At 32.6% G+C, this 14,821-nt stretch overlaps 3 protein-coding genes across 3 annotated transcripts in view; 1 reads left to right on the forward strand and 2 right to left on the reverse strand.

Moving 5' to 3' along the window:
* LOC107463155 (oligopeptide transporter 4-like) overlaps positions 1–1,723 on the forward strand; it is a 5,721-nt gene extending 3,998 nt beyond the window's left edge. The window contains exons 3-4 of the mRNA XM_021130236.2: positions 796–902; positions 1,661–1,723. Of these exons, the coding sequence (XP_020985895.2) occupies positions 796–902; positions 1,661–1,723 (170 nt within the window). The remainder of the gene's footprint in view (positions 1–795; positions 903–1,660) is intronic.
* Positions 1,655–5,267, reverse strand: LOC107463299 (uncharacterized). The gene is made up of 8 exons (XM_016082081.3): positions 5,040–5,267; positions 4,763–4,847; positions 4,565–4,633; positions 3,808–3,920; positions 3,069–3,180; positions 2,854–2,997; positions 2,246–2,420; positions 1,655–2,012 (listed from the first exon to the last, which is right to left on the reverse strand). The coding sequence occupies exons 1-8, from the start codon at positions 5,089–5,091 to the stop codon at positions 1,872–1,874; spliced, it is 891 nt and encodes a 296-aa protein (XP_015937567.1). The 5' UTR covers positions 5,092–5,267; the 3' UTR covers positions 1,655–1,871.
* A 4,688-nt stretch (positions 5,268–9,955) lies between these two features.
* LOC107463274 (protein PHOX1) lies at positions 9,956–14,529 on the reverse strand. The gene is made up of 3 exons (XM_052252722.1): positions 12,292–14,529; positions 11,946–12,182; positions 9,956–10,335 (listed from the first exon to the last, which is right to left on the reverse strand). Exons 1-2 carry the CDS (start codon positions 14,396–14,398, stop codon positions 12,040–12,042), a joined length of 2,250 nt encoding a protein of 749 aa, XP_052108682.1. The 5' UTR covers positions 14,399–14,529; the 3' UTR covers positions 9,956–10,335; positions 11,946–12,039.
* Between the last annotated feature and the right edge of the window lie 292 nt (positions 14,530–14,821).

The raw sequence follows: 14,821 nt of genomic DNA on the forward strand, positions 1-14,821 counted from the left end.
AGACGCTCCTCCTCCTCCTTTAAGCCGTTTTCCATCCTCATCATTCTGCCCAAACCACACAGACACTCACACATGAATTCAATTCACAATACTTTCACTACACTTAATTCAAACTACATAAACAAATTGCAACTAGATGCAATCAGAAAGTATAACATGAACTATGATTATCATTAGATGCAGATCCATTTTCATTATTTTAACTGAAACAGAGAAAAAAATACTAACATTGAACATGATTTTTTTATTTAATTCTCTCTTATTAATTCGAGACACAATAAATTAGTTGTAGTAATTGGATAAACAGAGACAATAATGAAAATTACTACGGCATTAGGTGCAAGTTCTAGGAGTGAAAACAGGTCAGTCCAGACCAGACTTTGTTCTTATACAGTTAATTAGCCTGAGCCTGGCATGCAGCCTGTTATAGGCCCTTTATAAAGTATTAGGCATGGCCTGTTATTTAGCCTAACCTGGCCTGAAGCCTGTTAAAAGGCCTAATAATTTTTTTTTACAAAAATAAAAATATTTATATGTAATATGTCATATATTTAATATTTATAAAAAAATTTAAACTTTTAAAGTATTTAAAATATACAAAAATATTTATAATAAAATATAATAAATTTAAATATCTCATAATTTTGTTAATAATAAATAATTATTTATATATTTAATTATATTTTAACAGGCCTAACAGGCTAATAAGGCTAATTAGTGAGACTGAACCTATCCTATTAACGTATTAAGGCTTTTAAAGGAGGTTGGGCCTGTGCTTATTTTATAACAGGTCAGGCCAAATACAGGCTAGGCTGCAAGCCCCTAGCAGCCCCAAGGCGCCGCCTCCAGCAGCATTGACGGCCTGCGGGAACGGCCAGATCTCCGCCAAGCTAAACGGCACCGTATTGCCTCCCCCATTCCCAAACGAGCCCCTCGTTCATCATCGCACCCGGATCCATTCCACAAAGAAACGCAATCAATTTAAGGGCCAAACGCAAAACGGCGTAGTTTTTAAGTTCAGAGACTTATTTGTCCAATTTTTAAAAGTACCCTTTCAGTCATCAGTCCACGTATCAATCCGTCACGCTAGATCATTAGAACGGAAGCTACGTCAGACTTTTCCGTTGGGTCTGACGGAAGCATTTGGACGGAACGACTCATCCATCCAAATTTTGTGAAAGCAGAGAAAAAAGTCAACATCTATTTGCCCTTTTCTCCAATTGTTTTATTGTAAATTATAGATAAATAAATAAATGGCCTTGGATGCATCTTGTGCCAAAAGATGATCTCCTGAGATATACAAGAATGCCAGTAATTGAGACTCAATCGACCAAACAACTCTGCTTCCAAGTCGAAGGAAAGAGCAAACCACTCACAATAATCATCCCCTTAATACTGCTCGGATCATAAGCAATCCAATTCAGAGTGCAGCTCATAAAAACTCCATTTACAATATATGGTAGCTTAAGATGATAAATTTATTCAGTATCATACCAAATCTTTCTAAATCACCAATTTCCATTGCCAGAGAGTGTATCCTTTCCCATTGAAAATACACAATTTCCATCAGTTATTATTCATTGGCATTAGAAGACGTAACAAATTATTATTAAGATTTGCAACTAAATAACAATCATCATTGGAAAAATAATCATGACAGGCTAATAATCCACGTGTTGATTATGATTATGATGACGATAATAATGACCCCAAATGCCATTAAGGCAATTATGTATACAGAAACAGCCAGCCATATAAACAAGTTGCCTAATATCATGTTTGCATCTTAAATAACGTGTAAATAGTCAATTTAGAGAAAAATAACATTGATAAATAACCCAACATCAAAGGAGAAGGTAAAGTGGCTTTTTTCATTCGGAGCTTGAACCATTGACCTTTGTTGCTGCCGCAGATGCATAACTGACACTGCTATCCCTTGTACTTTTGCACTGACTTGACTGCTCGTAGCGAAGAAATTTTATCGTTATACTCGTGGAGCAGTTCCTCAGCATCTGATACAATAGCACAATGATGAGATATAGCAAAGGCTTTGAACAGAAAAAACTCCTTTAATGTGATAAGCCATAACATGTAAGGGATCACAAAGACCATATACAGATCACTAGGGATCTCAAGATCATAGAAAACAGTGATGAAACAATTTCGTTATTCTTTTGTTTGGAGTGAGACTCAAATTTAACGAGGACATCCATTAAGATAAACTGAAATTATCTAAGGCACTTACATGGAGAAAAACACTGATTGGATGACGTCCACAAATTGTATTATCAAACTCCAATAGGTATTTTTTGAATGCATCTGGATCTCCTGTTTCTATGATATCCATGCCCATCTTGTCTAAGGCTTCAATAGATTTGTATATAGGCCCATGCTTCTTGTCGTAGTGCATGAAATTGAATCTGACACAAAATAAAAGCAGTCAGCACCCCCAACATTATAGGAATAAAGAATGAGCAACACTGGCTCCAATATAGCAAGAAACATGAGGCGTACATCAATAGAGTTGTGATAGGATGACTCGATGAAAGTGTAGTCACTTGGGACTCATCACTCAAAATCATCGATGAAGTATGGCTCTCATTTTAAGTGTTGGCCACTCTTCAACCTATGGTGATGAAGTAATGAGTCCGAGTACACACAAGATGAGAAACAGAAAAACAGAAACATTGAAGCATGTCTTGGCAGAAAGTTTCAAAGAAATTATATCAGAGGTGACTAGCCTATACATGATTGATGAACCCGACTTCAAATATTTACTCCCTGTTGTCCCATGTTTAAACAGAACGGATTTGTAAAAGCATTCAGAAAGTGTACCAGTATAAAATTACATACCGGGATCCCCAGTGACAAAAATCTGATGACACTGCGAAAAAATTATTCGGATCATCCACATATTTGGAAAGTAACTGTCCATATACAGCTTCATTTTCAGCGCTAAGAGCTCCAACCAAAATAGGAACAATTTTTACAGGTCGCCTGCAACAATATTTCAAACTTAGTCTCTGTTTCAGAATATGAAACTAAAATCACTATAATTGCAAAATTACCCCTCAAATACTTTAGCAAGATATGGCAAGTGCATTTCCATGCTATGTTCGGCTTCATCAACACGCATATCCATCAGTTCAAATCTCCCCGTAGCCTTAAGCTCCTCATTTACTGGTAAAACAACACAGAATTAAATATGGGGCAACAACATGTAATGGAATGTGAAGCCAATATCAAAGTGAAAGTTTTAATAAATTTAGCTTTACAACTAAAGTTCCAATTATCCAAGTATCTTCACCACTGAAAAGATAAATACAATTTGAAACTACTTATGCCGCAATGCCAATCATTATTTCTGTTTCCAACATAGATTACTGTTTCTCATCGTGATCAATATTCTACAAAGGAAAGCCTAATCTCATAGTATAATGGCAAGGATCACTAATTCTTAAAATTCAATATGCCTAACTCAACCTCAAAAAATAGCTCACAAATAGTGTTATCCGACACATATAGAGGCCTTAGCACATGCCTAGGACCGCAAATATGGAAAGTGAAATTTTCGGAATTTGACATCTTTGGATGACTCAAAATAAAATGTAGGAAGACTCTAATGCTAGCTCATGTGGAAAGAATAACTCTAATACTATCTTATGATTGAATATGTTTAACTCAACCTCCAAAATTAGCTTGCATGGAGAAAATTGTCCAAGAACTTATTAAAGCTATAAAAGTCTTATCTCAACACAATATGAGACTCTTAACATCAGCTAAGTATACATATTACCATATTCATACCTTCTAAATCAATAGGTAGATCCCCTATGGGTGTCTTGTAGACTGTTGCAGTTGACAGAGCACATTTAGGAGTGTAATAGTGATGAGAAGGCCCAAGAAGGAACACCCTTGTACTGAAACAAAAAATAAGCATACATATTTATGATTAAGAATGGGATTTTACAATAAATACTAATTGAAATATAAGGGCAAAAAAACCAAGGTTACCAAACTTTACAGGTAAATCGATAAAAAGAAAAAAGAGCTTTTTTATATGAAAAAATATCTTTTTTTTATTTTTTAGTGTGTTTGGCAAATTTCTAATAGTAAAAGTAAAAGCACTAGAAAAAAAATCGTTTTTGAGAAGCTACAATTTACATCTTTTTTTAAAAAGACATTTTTTAAAAAAAATGTTTTTCACATAATAAATGAACAAAAAAATACTTTTATCTTATTTTATCTAAACATAATTGATAGAAAAAAAATTACATGAGATATCCAAACATAAAATCACTTTACTTTTGTAAAAGATCTTTTTAAAAAAATCATTATAAAAAAGATCTTTTTTGAAAATGGCGTCCAAACAAGTTAGTTTAAGTCTCATAACAAGTATAGATATTTTAAGTCCCCAAATCATGTTTATGAGTTCAGTTTAAGTTTGAGCTTTCCTATTAAGTTTATTTCAGCACTAGAAGTTTTGGTAAACTCTCAAGTTTGATAACCTTCCGGAACAAAGAAAAATATGGAAATACAGAAAGAGGGTAAAAAGATAACAGACATGGTAGTTGGATCAATGTTTCCAAATGCATATGCAGCAGCTCGTCCAGAATATGAATAACCTGCATGCCTAACACAAAAGTATTCCAAATTAACACCACAATTAGCACAATTTCATCAAAATCATCACAAATTACAAAGAAAAACAAATACAAAACAGAATTAACAAATAAAAAAGGCTTAAATTGATTCAACTCACGGTGCTATTACTCCTCGCACATTAGGGGACTTGGTGAGACCACATGATTTGAGCCATCCTTCGAGTTCATCTGACAGCTGCGTAGCTGAAAATATATAATATTCAAATTTAAGTAAAAAACAGAACATATTTTGGGAAATTAAATCAAAAGTTCTATTTTGAAAGAATAAAAGGAAATAAACTTTATGATAGTGTAGAAGTTGAGTGTTACTACTTTCTTATTAATAGAAAAGAAAAAAAAAAGGATCGGGAATTGAGAGTAAGAGAAAAGACTTACGATTGTCGGTGTACCAAGAACCAGCATGCGAAGCCCTCCGTGCCTTCTCCATGAATGATGGGTGATGATGAAACCCTAATAAGAGTAGAACACAGCAATCGTTCGTTAGTGTTAGTGTTACACTAACACCACTTTACCACTTCGTCTTTGATTCTACTTTGCCTTCCTCACAAACTCTGTTTGAAACTCTTTTTTTAATAAAATCCGAGGCTATGATGTTCTTCTTTTAACTCTCTTTTAATCCTTCCCCCTATTAAAAATATATCGGTAATCACTAAAATTAATCGAGGATAAAGGTAAATTGGATCCAATTAAATATGACCGAAATTTTAATTTAATTCGCACTAAAATTATCATATTAGATCATATTCTATTTCCATTATTTTTAATAATACAACATATTTGATAATTAGTTAAAATAAAATACAAAAAAATATTTACTTATTTATTTTTTATTTTTACGCAGCGTGTGTATCAGATATGAGATATGAGATACCTACACAATATCTGCAATCTAATTTTAGTAGTATGTACGAATCCGATCAGATAGTCTTGCGAATAAGATCTATATCCCCAATTTTTTAATAAGATTCAGATAAATACCGCGAATATGCATATCAGATCCAATCCATGAACATCCTAAAATTAATCAACAATATAAATATATATATATATATATAATTTAATATGTATGTTATACTGATGACTAATTTTAATCGCTAATTTTAATATACAAATAACATAATCATCTCTTTTTATACGTGAATTAGATTAAAACTTCCATAACACTAAATTAATTATATTATACAGTATAAATTCAAAATATTATATATATTACTTAAGAATATCTTAGATCATATATAAATTAATATTAAATTTGAAGTTAATTTATAATAGATAAATATTGATACTACTTATGATATGAAATTAATTTATTTAAGACTATTTTAAATTTTATTTTAATATATTAATAATAAATAAATTTATGATACATGATATGACTTATGAGCCTATTTAATAAAACAAATTTAACTGAATATAAAGATCTTTTAGAATCACAACAAAACAAATTAAAACAATTTCTTTAAAATTATTGCTGTTATTTTTGAAAGAATCTGTTTTATAAGATAAACAAGATCTTCAAAAATAAAATAAGATCTTTTAATTCAAACATAAGTTTTAAAAAAGGGTATGTTTTTAAAATTATTACTGTTATTTTTAAAAGAATATTTTTTATAAGATAAACAATATCTTCAAAAGTAAAATAAGATCTTTTAAAACATCATTATTTTTTAAAGAATATTTTATATAAAATAAACAAGATCTTCAAAAGTCTTTTTAATTAAAACATAAGTTTTTTTTAAAAAAAAGATAAGTTTGATCTAAACATAAAACAATTTTTAAATTTTAAAAGATTCATTTAAAATGAGAATTTCTTAGATAAACTCATTTAAATAAATCTGAACAATTCTCGTTTAGCTAACAAATACATAAAACCCATAGTTTAGAAGAGGTCTAGACTAATCTGTTGGGATGATAATAATTTTTATGGAGTCTATTTCCGTTTTATTAATGTCTTTCGTTATATTTTCGTCACGAATTTCTTTTTTTCGTAATAGAGGCAGATGAATCCATAAATATTAAAATTTAAAAATAAAAAAGTTAATACAACTATAATAAAATTTAATATAATTCAATTAAATATATCAAATTAAAACAATATCTAAATATAAATTTAATATAACCAACGTGCACATAAAATATCTGTATATAAATTTTCACCGCCCTATTTTCATTTATTCACATTAGGGGTGTCAAAAATCTCCAAAGAACAGAAATCTCCGCGGAGATCGCCTCAAATGGGGCTCCAATAGTAAAAAATTTTTTCGTGGGGATGGAAATAGAGAGCGAAATTTTTTCGAGACAGGCGCAAAGACACAAGCGGGATCCCCGTTCCATCTCCGATAATTTTCTGAATTTTTTAACTTACTTAATAATTCTTACTTTATTTTTAATATAGGGTTTTTTTAGTAATTTCACTCATGGAAAAATCCTAACCCTATTGTTCAAGATTTTATTTTATGGACTATGATTTACTATATTATATTTTTGGACTTATAATCTTGAATACGATATGTTTATGTGTTTATAATAATATTTTGTAGTTTGTTTTTTTATACTTTTTTTTATAATTTTCATATAAATATTAAATATAGAGAGATGGGAATATGGTCCCGCAAGAAACGGGAATGAAAATAATTATTTTTTTGTGACGAAAAACAGGGCAGAAATTAATTATGGGGGCGAAAATGGAAAGCAGAGAGGCATCTTCCACCTCGCCCTACCCCATTAACATCCCTATATTCACGCAACAGAACTCTATTCAGGGACAGATCCAAACATCAAGAAGAGGGGGCATTCCCTCATAAAAATTTTGAAAAAATATTAATAATTTTATATTAATGTATATATTTGTCTCTTTATTATATTATATTTTCTTCCAATATAAAATATAAGTTATTTTTTTGTGTTTTATATTAAAAAATATTTTATTAAATTTAACATACAATAATAATTATTTTAATATATATTGATGTATAATATTTTGTTAAAAATTAAAAATAAATAAATAAACTATTTATAAAAATAATAATTAACTTTATAATACTAGCTAATTAGTTGATAATTAAATTAAAACATAATTTTTTAATTAAATACAACTTAAATTATTCGTAATTTTTAAAAATATATAAAAAAATATTTGATCATATCAAAAATAAAAAAATATCTTTTTATTATTTTAAGTACTATAATACATGTGAAATTATCTTTTCATCATTTTAAATACTATAATAAATGTGTACAAACGTTTGCATGTGTAATTTTAGTTTTTTTAATATAATATATAATTCTAATTTAAAGTTTAAATATATCTAAACAAATTTAAGATAATTGAGTGATTAGTTTAGTCATCTACTTTGAGTTTAAATTTTGTCTCATATATGTAACAACTCATTATCTCGCGATAAATTCTTAAATAGAGTTTAAATCTACGATAAATTAATTTTTAACCAGTAAAATACCATAAAAAACAAAAAAAAAATATATCTATATCTAAACTCTAAAATTTATTTTATATATTTTTATCTCAATTAATAAAATTTTCTGAATTAGTGACTAACTCCATCCCTATGAAAATTTTTCGAAATTCCCTTAGCTTGTCCGTCGCAGGTATCCTTCGGTACGAGTTTCTTTGTCAATTCCACTAATTTGACCAATTTAATGAATTTTACTTGAATAAATGTAACTAGAGTAAATTGATTTGGGGAATTGGGTCGATTAATTTGAATATAGGTAGAATCCATATATATTTTACACGTCAAATTGTTATTTAAAAAAAACACAAATTCAACATGAACCACCTAAATTATTAAGATTAATAATTAAATTAATTTCTAAAAAATTATTCATTTTCTAAATTTGTCTTTAAAAAATTTTTTAATTAAATTAATTAAATTTGTTCTTCTATCACTTTATTGACAGGTAATTAATTACATTGTGTCGAAAAGTACCATTTGTAAAACTTCAATATCCACGGACTTATTAGTCAAATGGCAATTGACACTTTTCGCAGATTTTCATATTCCTGTTGTGCAAAAATGAGAATGCATCTGAAATAGATGCTCGAATTAATATATATATTATGAGCGAATACGGAAATGGATCGAATAATCTCTTCCTTTATCTAAGAAATGGCATTTCTAGTTTGCATGGTCTAATCATTGATCCTGAAAATTCAATTTCTACAATAAATTTTGGTAGGTCACGGGCATAATTAGTTCCCTATCCATGATTCGACTATTTACTGAAAAACTATTCCTGGAATATGGGAAGAATCTCTTGGGTGGTGGCGATAAAGAAAAAGATTGGAATGTTGTTTAACTTGCTTTTGTAAAAAATAAAATTAACAACTTTTTCAATTTGACCTATCCCGCGAATCTTTTTTCAGTCATTCATTGAATGATAAATCACGACAAGTAATGGAGATACGCGATTTAAATAACGAAAAATCTAATATTTTATAATAGTATCTAAAATGACTGAAAATGTAGAAACAAGACCAGATATAATTTGATCATTCTTAGCAAATTCAAAATCTTTATAGAGAGAACCAATCATTATTCACCCATGGGTCGAATGGAATCCTATACATAAATCTGTTAATAAAAGAATGGAAAAAGCTTTTATTTAGTCACTTAAGTTATATAAGAATTCTCGAACCCATGAGTTAAGAATAAAAAGTTCTTGATTACCCAGACTGGAATAACCACTTAGAATAACATAACTAAATAATTGATGATGTAAAACATTAACTGATAACATACATTTATAAAAATTTATCAATTTAGTTTATTTCTCTAATTACATAAATCTTAATCTCAATATAACCTAAAGACTAAATTAATAAATTTTTATAAATATATCTAATTAATATCTAATAATAATTAGACATACTAAGTGTCATATATGCTGTTAATTAACATTCTACATCAATCGTTGATAGAAATATCAATAGAGTGACAAAAGAACAAATATAATTAATTTATAATATTTAAAAGACTAATTTAATTAAAAAAATTGAATTGAACAATGACTCATCTTGGATAAAGGTTCAGTGATAACAAGGACAGAAACAAGTTAGGCTAGAACAGGCCTACAATATAACTAATTCACTTGAGTTTACTTGCAATTTGTTATAAGCTATTTGATAAAGAAAAGTACCAAGTGAATAAGTATCTTGGTAATAAGTTTTCACCAACGAAGAGAAAGAAGGGAAAAAAATTGAAAAAATATACGGAGAAAGGAGGGATAGAGGGGGGTAAAAAAGGAGAAGGGAAGGGGAATTAGAATATGAATGATGAATAATGCAATCTGCTATATAGTACCCATGAAATGTTACACTTATAAACAATAATTTGACAACATTCACTCAACTAATTTAACTAGAAGACTTACAATTCTCACTTTTTTCCCTGTTTTTGTTCCTCCCTCCTAAAAAAAGAGGGTGCAAACTGAACAAATCAAATTGCTCACTATCATTAAACAACATATGGAATCATCACATATAATTGTTACAACACAAAAGAATGAGAACCTCACATCAAATCACTCCTAACAGAAAATAAATATGACCAGCCTTTCTGGCATAAAACCCCAACCTTTGCAAAACTGGCATCAGAAAAAATAGTACCATCAATCAGCTAAATCAAAGCAGTATGGAGAGAAAAAAATATCCCTGCAAAAAAGTCAAGAAATTCGTTCGGTTCAACCACAGATATCAACACTGATAAAGATACTCTGAAAGTAATTAAAAATTATTCAAAAATTTCAAATGAAATAAACAAAGAGACTACAAAACTTGTTATCGAAGGCTACGATTGCCACTTATTTCAATCTGGTGGCGATTGCATAGAGAGTATGCACAATTTAACAAATAGCCGAACACAAATAAACATTCAAATTAATCTTTCAAAGATACAGGGACGCAGAGAGATCAAACTAGTACTCTCAGGTTTTGAACATTAACGTGTATGCTCAATATTTAAAAATGAACACCAATTCAATACGCCTATATACGTTTTGATTCCAATTTGATCCTTTAGTTATGATGCTTATTTTGTTAGTTATTTCACATTATGAAGGACCAAACTGATATAGCAAATCTTTGAAGCACCTACATCCCTTTCAACGGGTATTTGAAGATTTACTCAACATTCAATAAGTTACAATTCCAAGCCTACCACCCCAACATTAGCAACCTTCTGACACCATTTTATCCAGAAAAAAGTCAGTGCCAATTGGCCTTCATAAATCATGAAATCAATCAAATACACTAACTCAAATCCTCAGACTTGATCAATTCCAAAACCGTGTGAAAATACAAAAAGCAAAATAGCAAATATACACTAGTAATAGGCTATAAGTTTTAGCATGGTCCTTATCAAATGCCAATCAACACAAGTCACTGCCTTCTACTAGTTTTAGGGTTTGTGGTTTGATATTCTCTCTCTAATGTGTACTCTTTCTGACTGTGAATGTTCTTTCTTTCATACAGCGTCGTTCCATCTTGTAAAAATGTAGCACCATAAAAAAATTGGGAATTTCTTTAATGAAGAGTGAAGTTGGGTGAATAACAAAGATTGTAACTAAATTTTTAAGCGGAGGGTGCATTGCACATGATGTTTTTCTTTTAATGATTTTTCTATTATAGAACAAACAATCTTCACTCTTCATTGTAACCCAAAAAATTCTTTTGGCAATGTCATTCAATGACCATCTACCAGAATATTATAGGACAAACTATTCGACCCCCACAAGTCTCTCATCTTAATGTTTACACAAAACTATCTAATACAAGATGCAGTTCTAATCATCTCCCTAGAAATCTGACAAAAAGTGAAACTTAGCATATACTTTTTTCCCGCAATTAAATGCATATCATGTCTTAGCAACCTGACCATCTATTACTCCCAGTTGTCAATATTGGCATCCTTTACGTTTGTTGCTAATAATGAAAGGCAGCTTGGCATATATCAAAATTTGTATAGATAAAAAAGACTTCCACTGAGGTGTTTTCTACCACTGTTATAACAATCAACAACAAAACCTTACCCCACTAAGTGGAATTGGTGACATAGATCAAACAGATGTTATTGTGTCATGTATTATGTGTGCAGAGATTGCTCACACAGATCTTGCTTGACCAAAGGTATAAATACTCTAAAATAAAATCCTAGTAGTACTCAAAGAACACAATGATTTCAACTTCGTAATTGTGTCAGGGTGAGTAAAGATTTCGGAGTAGACTAAAGAGTTAGTACTTAGTACTAGTATAATCGTGCTTACCTGTCTTAGAATGTGATGAAGCAGCCTTCACAATTATGAATATAATGGAAGCACTAATGATGCCTCTAAAGAATAGAAAACTGAAGAAGAAAACTTAAAGTTGCTCCAAGATGTAATGTAGTTTAGGAATGCGCCGACGAAACAATGCTTCAAGTCGAAATGATGGAGCACGAAACAGCCAGCCTTGAGCATCATACATTTCATTCCATGCCTGTACTATCTCATCAATTTTGAACCCTGCAGTTATGTTAATTGGTTTGTTAGTTCTCTATTATCAAGAAATATATGAAATGTTAATAAAAATCCAAGAAATACACAAAACAGATCATATTTTTCCAGCCCATACCTTCAAGTGCTGTTTCATGAGAGCAGTGATTCTTTATAATGACAGCTACATCCGTTGCTGAAGCTCCAGCTAGCTCAAACTTTTCGACTGCAACCTCCAAACATTCCTCCCATGTTGGTAGGCCTAGCTTATATTCCACAACAGAACGTTCATACAATAGGGTACCCCAATAAAGATATATTTGTGACTTCATCTTTGTTGCCTTCTTTGAAGCTTCATCCGACGAGATATCCTTGAGAAGCCTATCCATGCCCATTTTCTCTAATTGCGCTCTATATTTATCGGATTTGGATAGTCCATTTAAACGCTGCTCTTCAATCTCCTCCCACATCAAGATCCCTTTCTCCATGCTGTCCTCTGCCTTGTTGTAGAGCTGAAGAACCTCCTCGGAAGGACCAGCTTCTAAATTCACTTTGCATGCCAACGCATAACACCAGCATAGCCTTGCTTGCTCAAACTGCTGATGTCCAAGAGCAAGATATCCTTCAAAAAAATCCGGTTTGATCTTCAAGGCCTCCTCATACCTCATCTCAGCTTTCTTGTACTCATTTAGGGCCCACTCGTATGCAGCTTTAACATGCTCGAAAGAAGGTTCTCTTGACCCATCCTCTGCAAAGAAAGCCCTGTTCCTTGCCTTGGACATGTGAACATTCCCCCAATTAAACATTGCTAACGCTGACATCTCTTGAAATTTGTCTGCAGCAATCTCAAATAATTCTTGAGCATCATCGCCTGTTACTGTATCCTCCATTGCCTCTGCATAGAGACTCATTGCCAGCTCATGAAAATCTAGATAAGAGTCTGAATCAAACCCAACATGATTCTTGAACAGCCGTGCAAACTGCAAAATCCATTCCTCCATAGCAGTCATCTTGTTATTATTATTTTCCAAAACCGTATCTTGTCCCACACCCCCATTCTGAACACTATCGCCCAGATTCCTTTTACTACCGTCTTCTTGGGTGTCACCCTCATTGGTTACTCGATCATAACATGGCTCTTGGTCCAAATCAACCTCACTAATATAAAACCGAATTGAGCCATTCTCATGAACAGCAGATTCAGCTAACCTCAGCTCATCAGTGGTAGTAATCGTAACCAAATCACCCTCCTCATCCCTATACTTCACAAGAACACCCTTCAAACCCGGAAACCGATCCCTAACTATATCCCTCACCAACCTCACACTACAATTGGCAGGAAGCTGTGCCCATCTAATATCCTCTCCAAACACCAACTTCACCGTCCTTGCGACGCCCTTTTCTCCCTCCACAAGCTTCTCCTCTTTCACAACCTTTTCTTCCTCAACCAGCTTCTCCTCTTTCACAACCTTCTCTTCCTCAACCTCAACCATCCTGCTAACCACTTCCTTGTCCTGCACGGCATCACCATCCGCACTCTCCTCAACAACAACCTCCTTATCCTTATCCGCAACGGCCTTATCCTCATCATCAACCCTCTTCCCCTTCTTCTTCTTCTGTGATTTCTCTCTCGGAACTTTCTTCAAACACGTAGCAGGCGTCTCTTTGGCACCAGCACCAGAACCAAAATCTACCTCCTGTTCTTCCTCAAGAACCAACCCTTTCTCTTCCATGACCTTCCTCAATCCCTCCATGAACTCCAAGGCGGCAAGGTTATTGGGTTCGAGGCCCAACACAGCCCGAACATCCCTCAACGCCAAGTCCAACCGATTCAAAGCCTGATAGCACTTGGCACGCTTCAACAGAGCCCTAGTGTACTTAGGTGAGACCTGAAGAGCGAGGTTACACTGGTGGATGGCGCGTGGGTACTCGCCGAGGCCGAGGCGCGTGTAGCATCGGGCCATGCTGGTGCGGAGGTTTGCGACGTCGATGTGGTTGCGTGGGAGAAGATTGAGGGCTTTTTCGTACTTTAACATGGCTCCCTCGTGGTCCTGCTTTTGGAAGAGGCGGTTGCCTTCTTCACGAAGCTCCTGAGACATGGTTATGAACATCGCTGTGTCTTCGTCGAAGGCGGCAGGTTTGGGCTTCGGCGTGGGCTTGGAAGTTGGGCCGGCGGCCCGTGAAGTCGCCGAGGGAGGATTCTGCTGATTCTGATGCTGATGCTTCTTCCCTGTCGGCTTCCCCATCGGTGATAATATAATAATAATAACAATAATTAGTGAAATGAATGGTTATTGTTGAAGTTGAAGAGATTGAGAAGAGTATTGACGACACAGAGATAGAGAGAGAGAGAGAGAGAGAGAGAGAGAGAGAGAGAATGGGAAATGAATGTAAGTTGCTTATGAAGAAGGAAAGGTAAAGAAAAGAAAAGAAACGGGTCATGTTTTTGTTCGGGTAGCTTTTGGGCTAGGGTACCCATGGTCCCAAGTCAACGCTGGCACCAACAGTTTCTGTTTCACTGCAACCGCCAACGCGCCTGAAAAGTTAGGTAAAATTATAGTTTGAGGGTAGAGGCGTACAGCATTACATATCAATTTTTTTTGTTTTTTTAACATCAAATGGAGTAAAATAAATCATAACCTAAAAAAAAAAACAGAATTAAACAATAA

Source organism: Arachis duranensis, chromosome 8, assembly GCF_000817695.3.
Source record: "Arachis duranensis cultivar V14167 chromosome 8, aradu.V14167.gnm2.J7QH, whole genome shotgun sequence".
Taxonomy (NCBI): Eukaryota; Viridiplantae; Streptophyta; class Magnoliopsida; order Fabales; family Fabaceae; genus Arachis; species Arachis duranensis.

What these genes read in the sequence shown, in the direction of transcription:
- LOC107463299 (XM_016082081.3), bottom strand. Translation starts at nt 5,091, where the DNA reads ATGGAGAAGGCACGGAGGGCTTCGCATGCTGGTTCTTGGTACACCGAC. An exon ending in TTCTTGGTACACCGACAATC is followed by an intron (nt 4,848 to 5,039) that starts GTAAGTCTTTTC and finishes ATATATTTTCAG; the next exon opens with CTACGCAGCTGTCAGATGAA. An exon ending in CTTGCTAAAGTATTTGAGGG is followed by an intron (nt 2,998 to 3,068) that starts GTAATTTTGCAA and finishes ATATTGTTGCAG; the next exon opens with GCGACCTGTAAAAATTGTTC.
- LOC107463274 (XM_052252722.1), bottom strand. Translation starts at nt 14,398, where the DNA reads ATGGGGAAGCCGACAGGGAAGAAGCATCAGCATCAGAATCAGCAGAAT. An exon ending in TCATGAAACAGCACTTGAAG is followed by an intron (nt 12,183 to 12,291) that starts GTATGGGCTGGA and finishes ACATAACTGCAG; the next exon opens with GGTTCAAAATTGATGAGATA.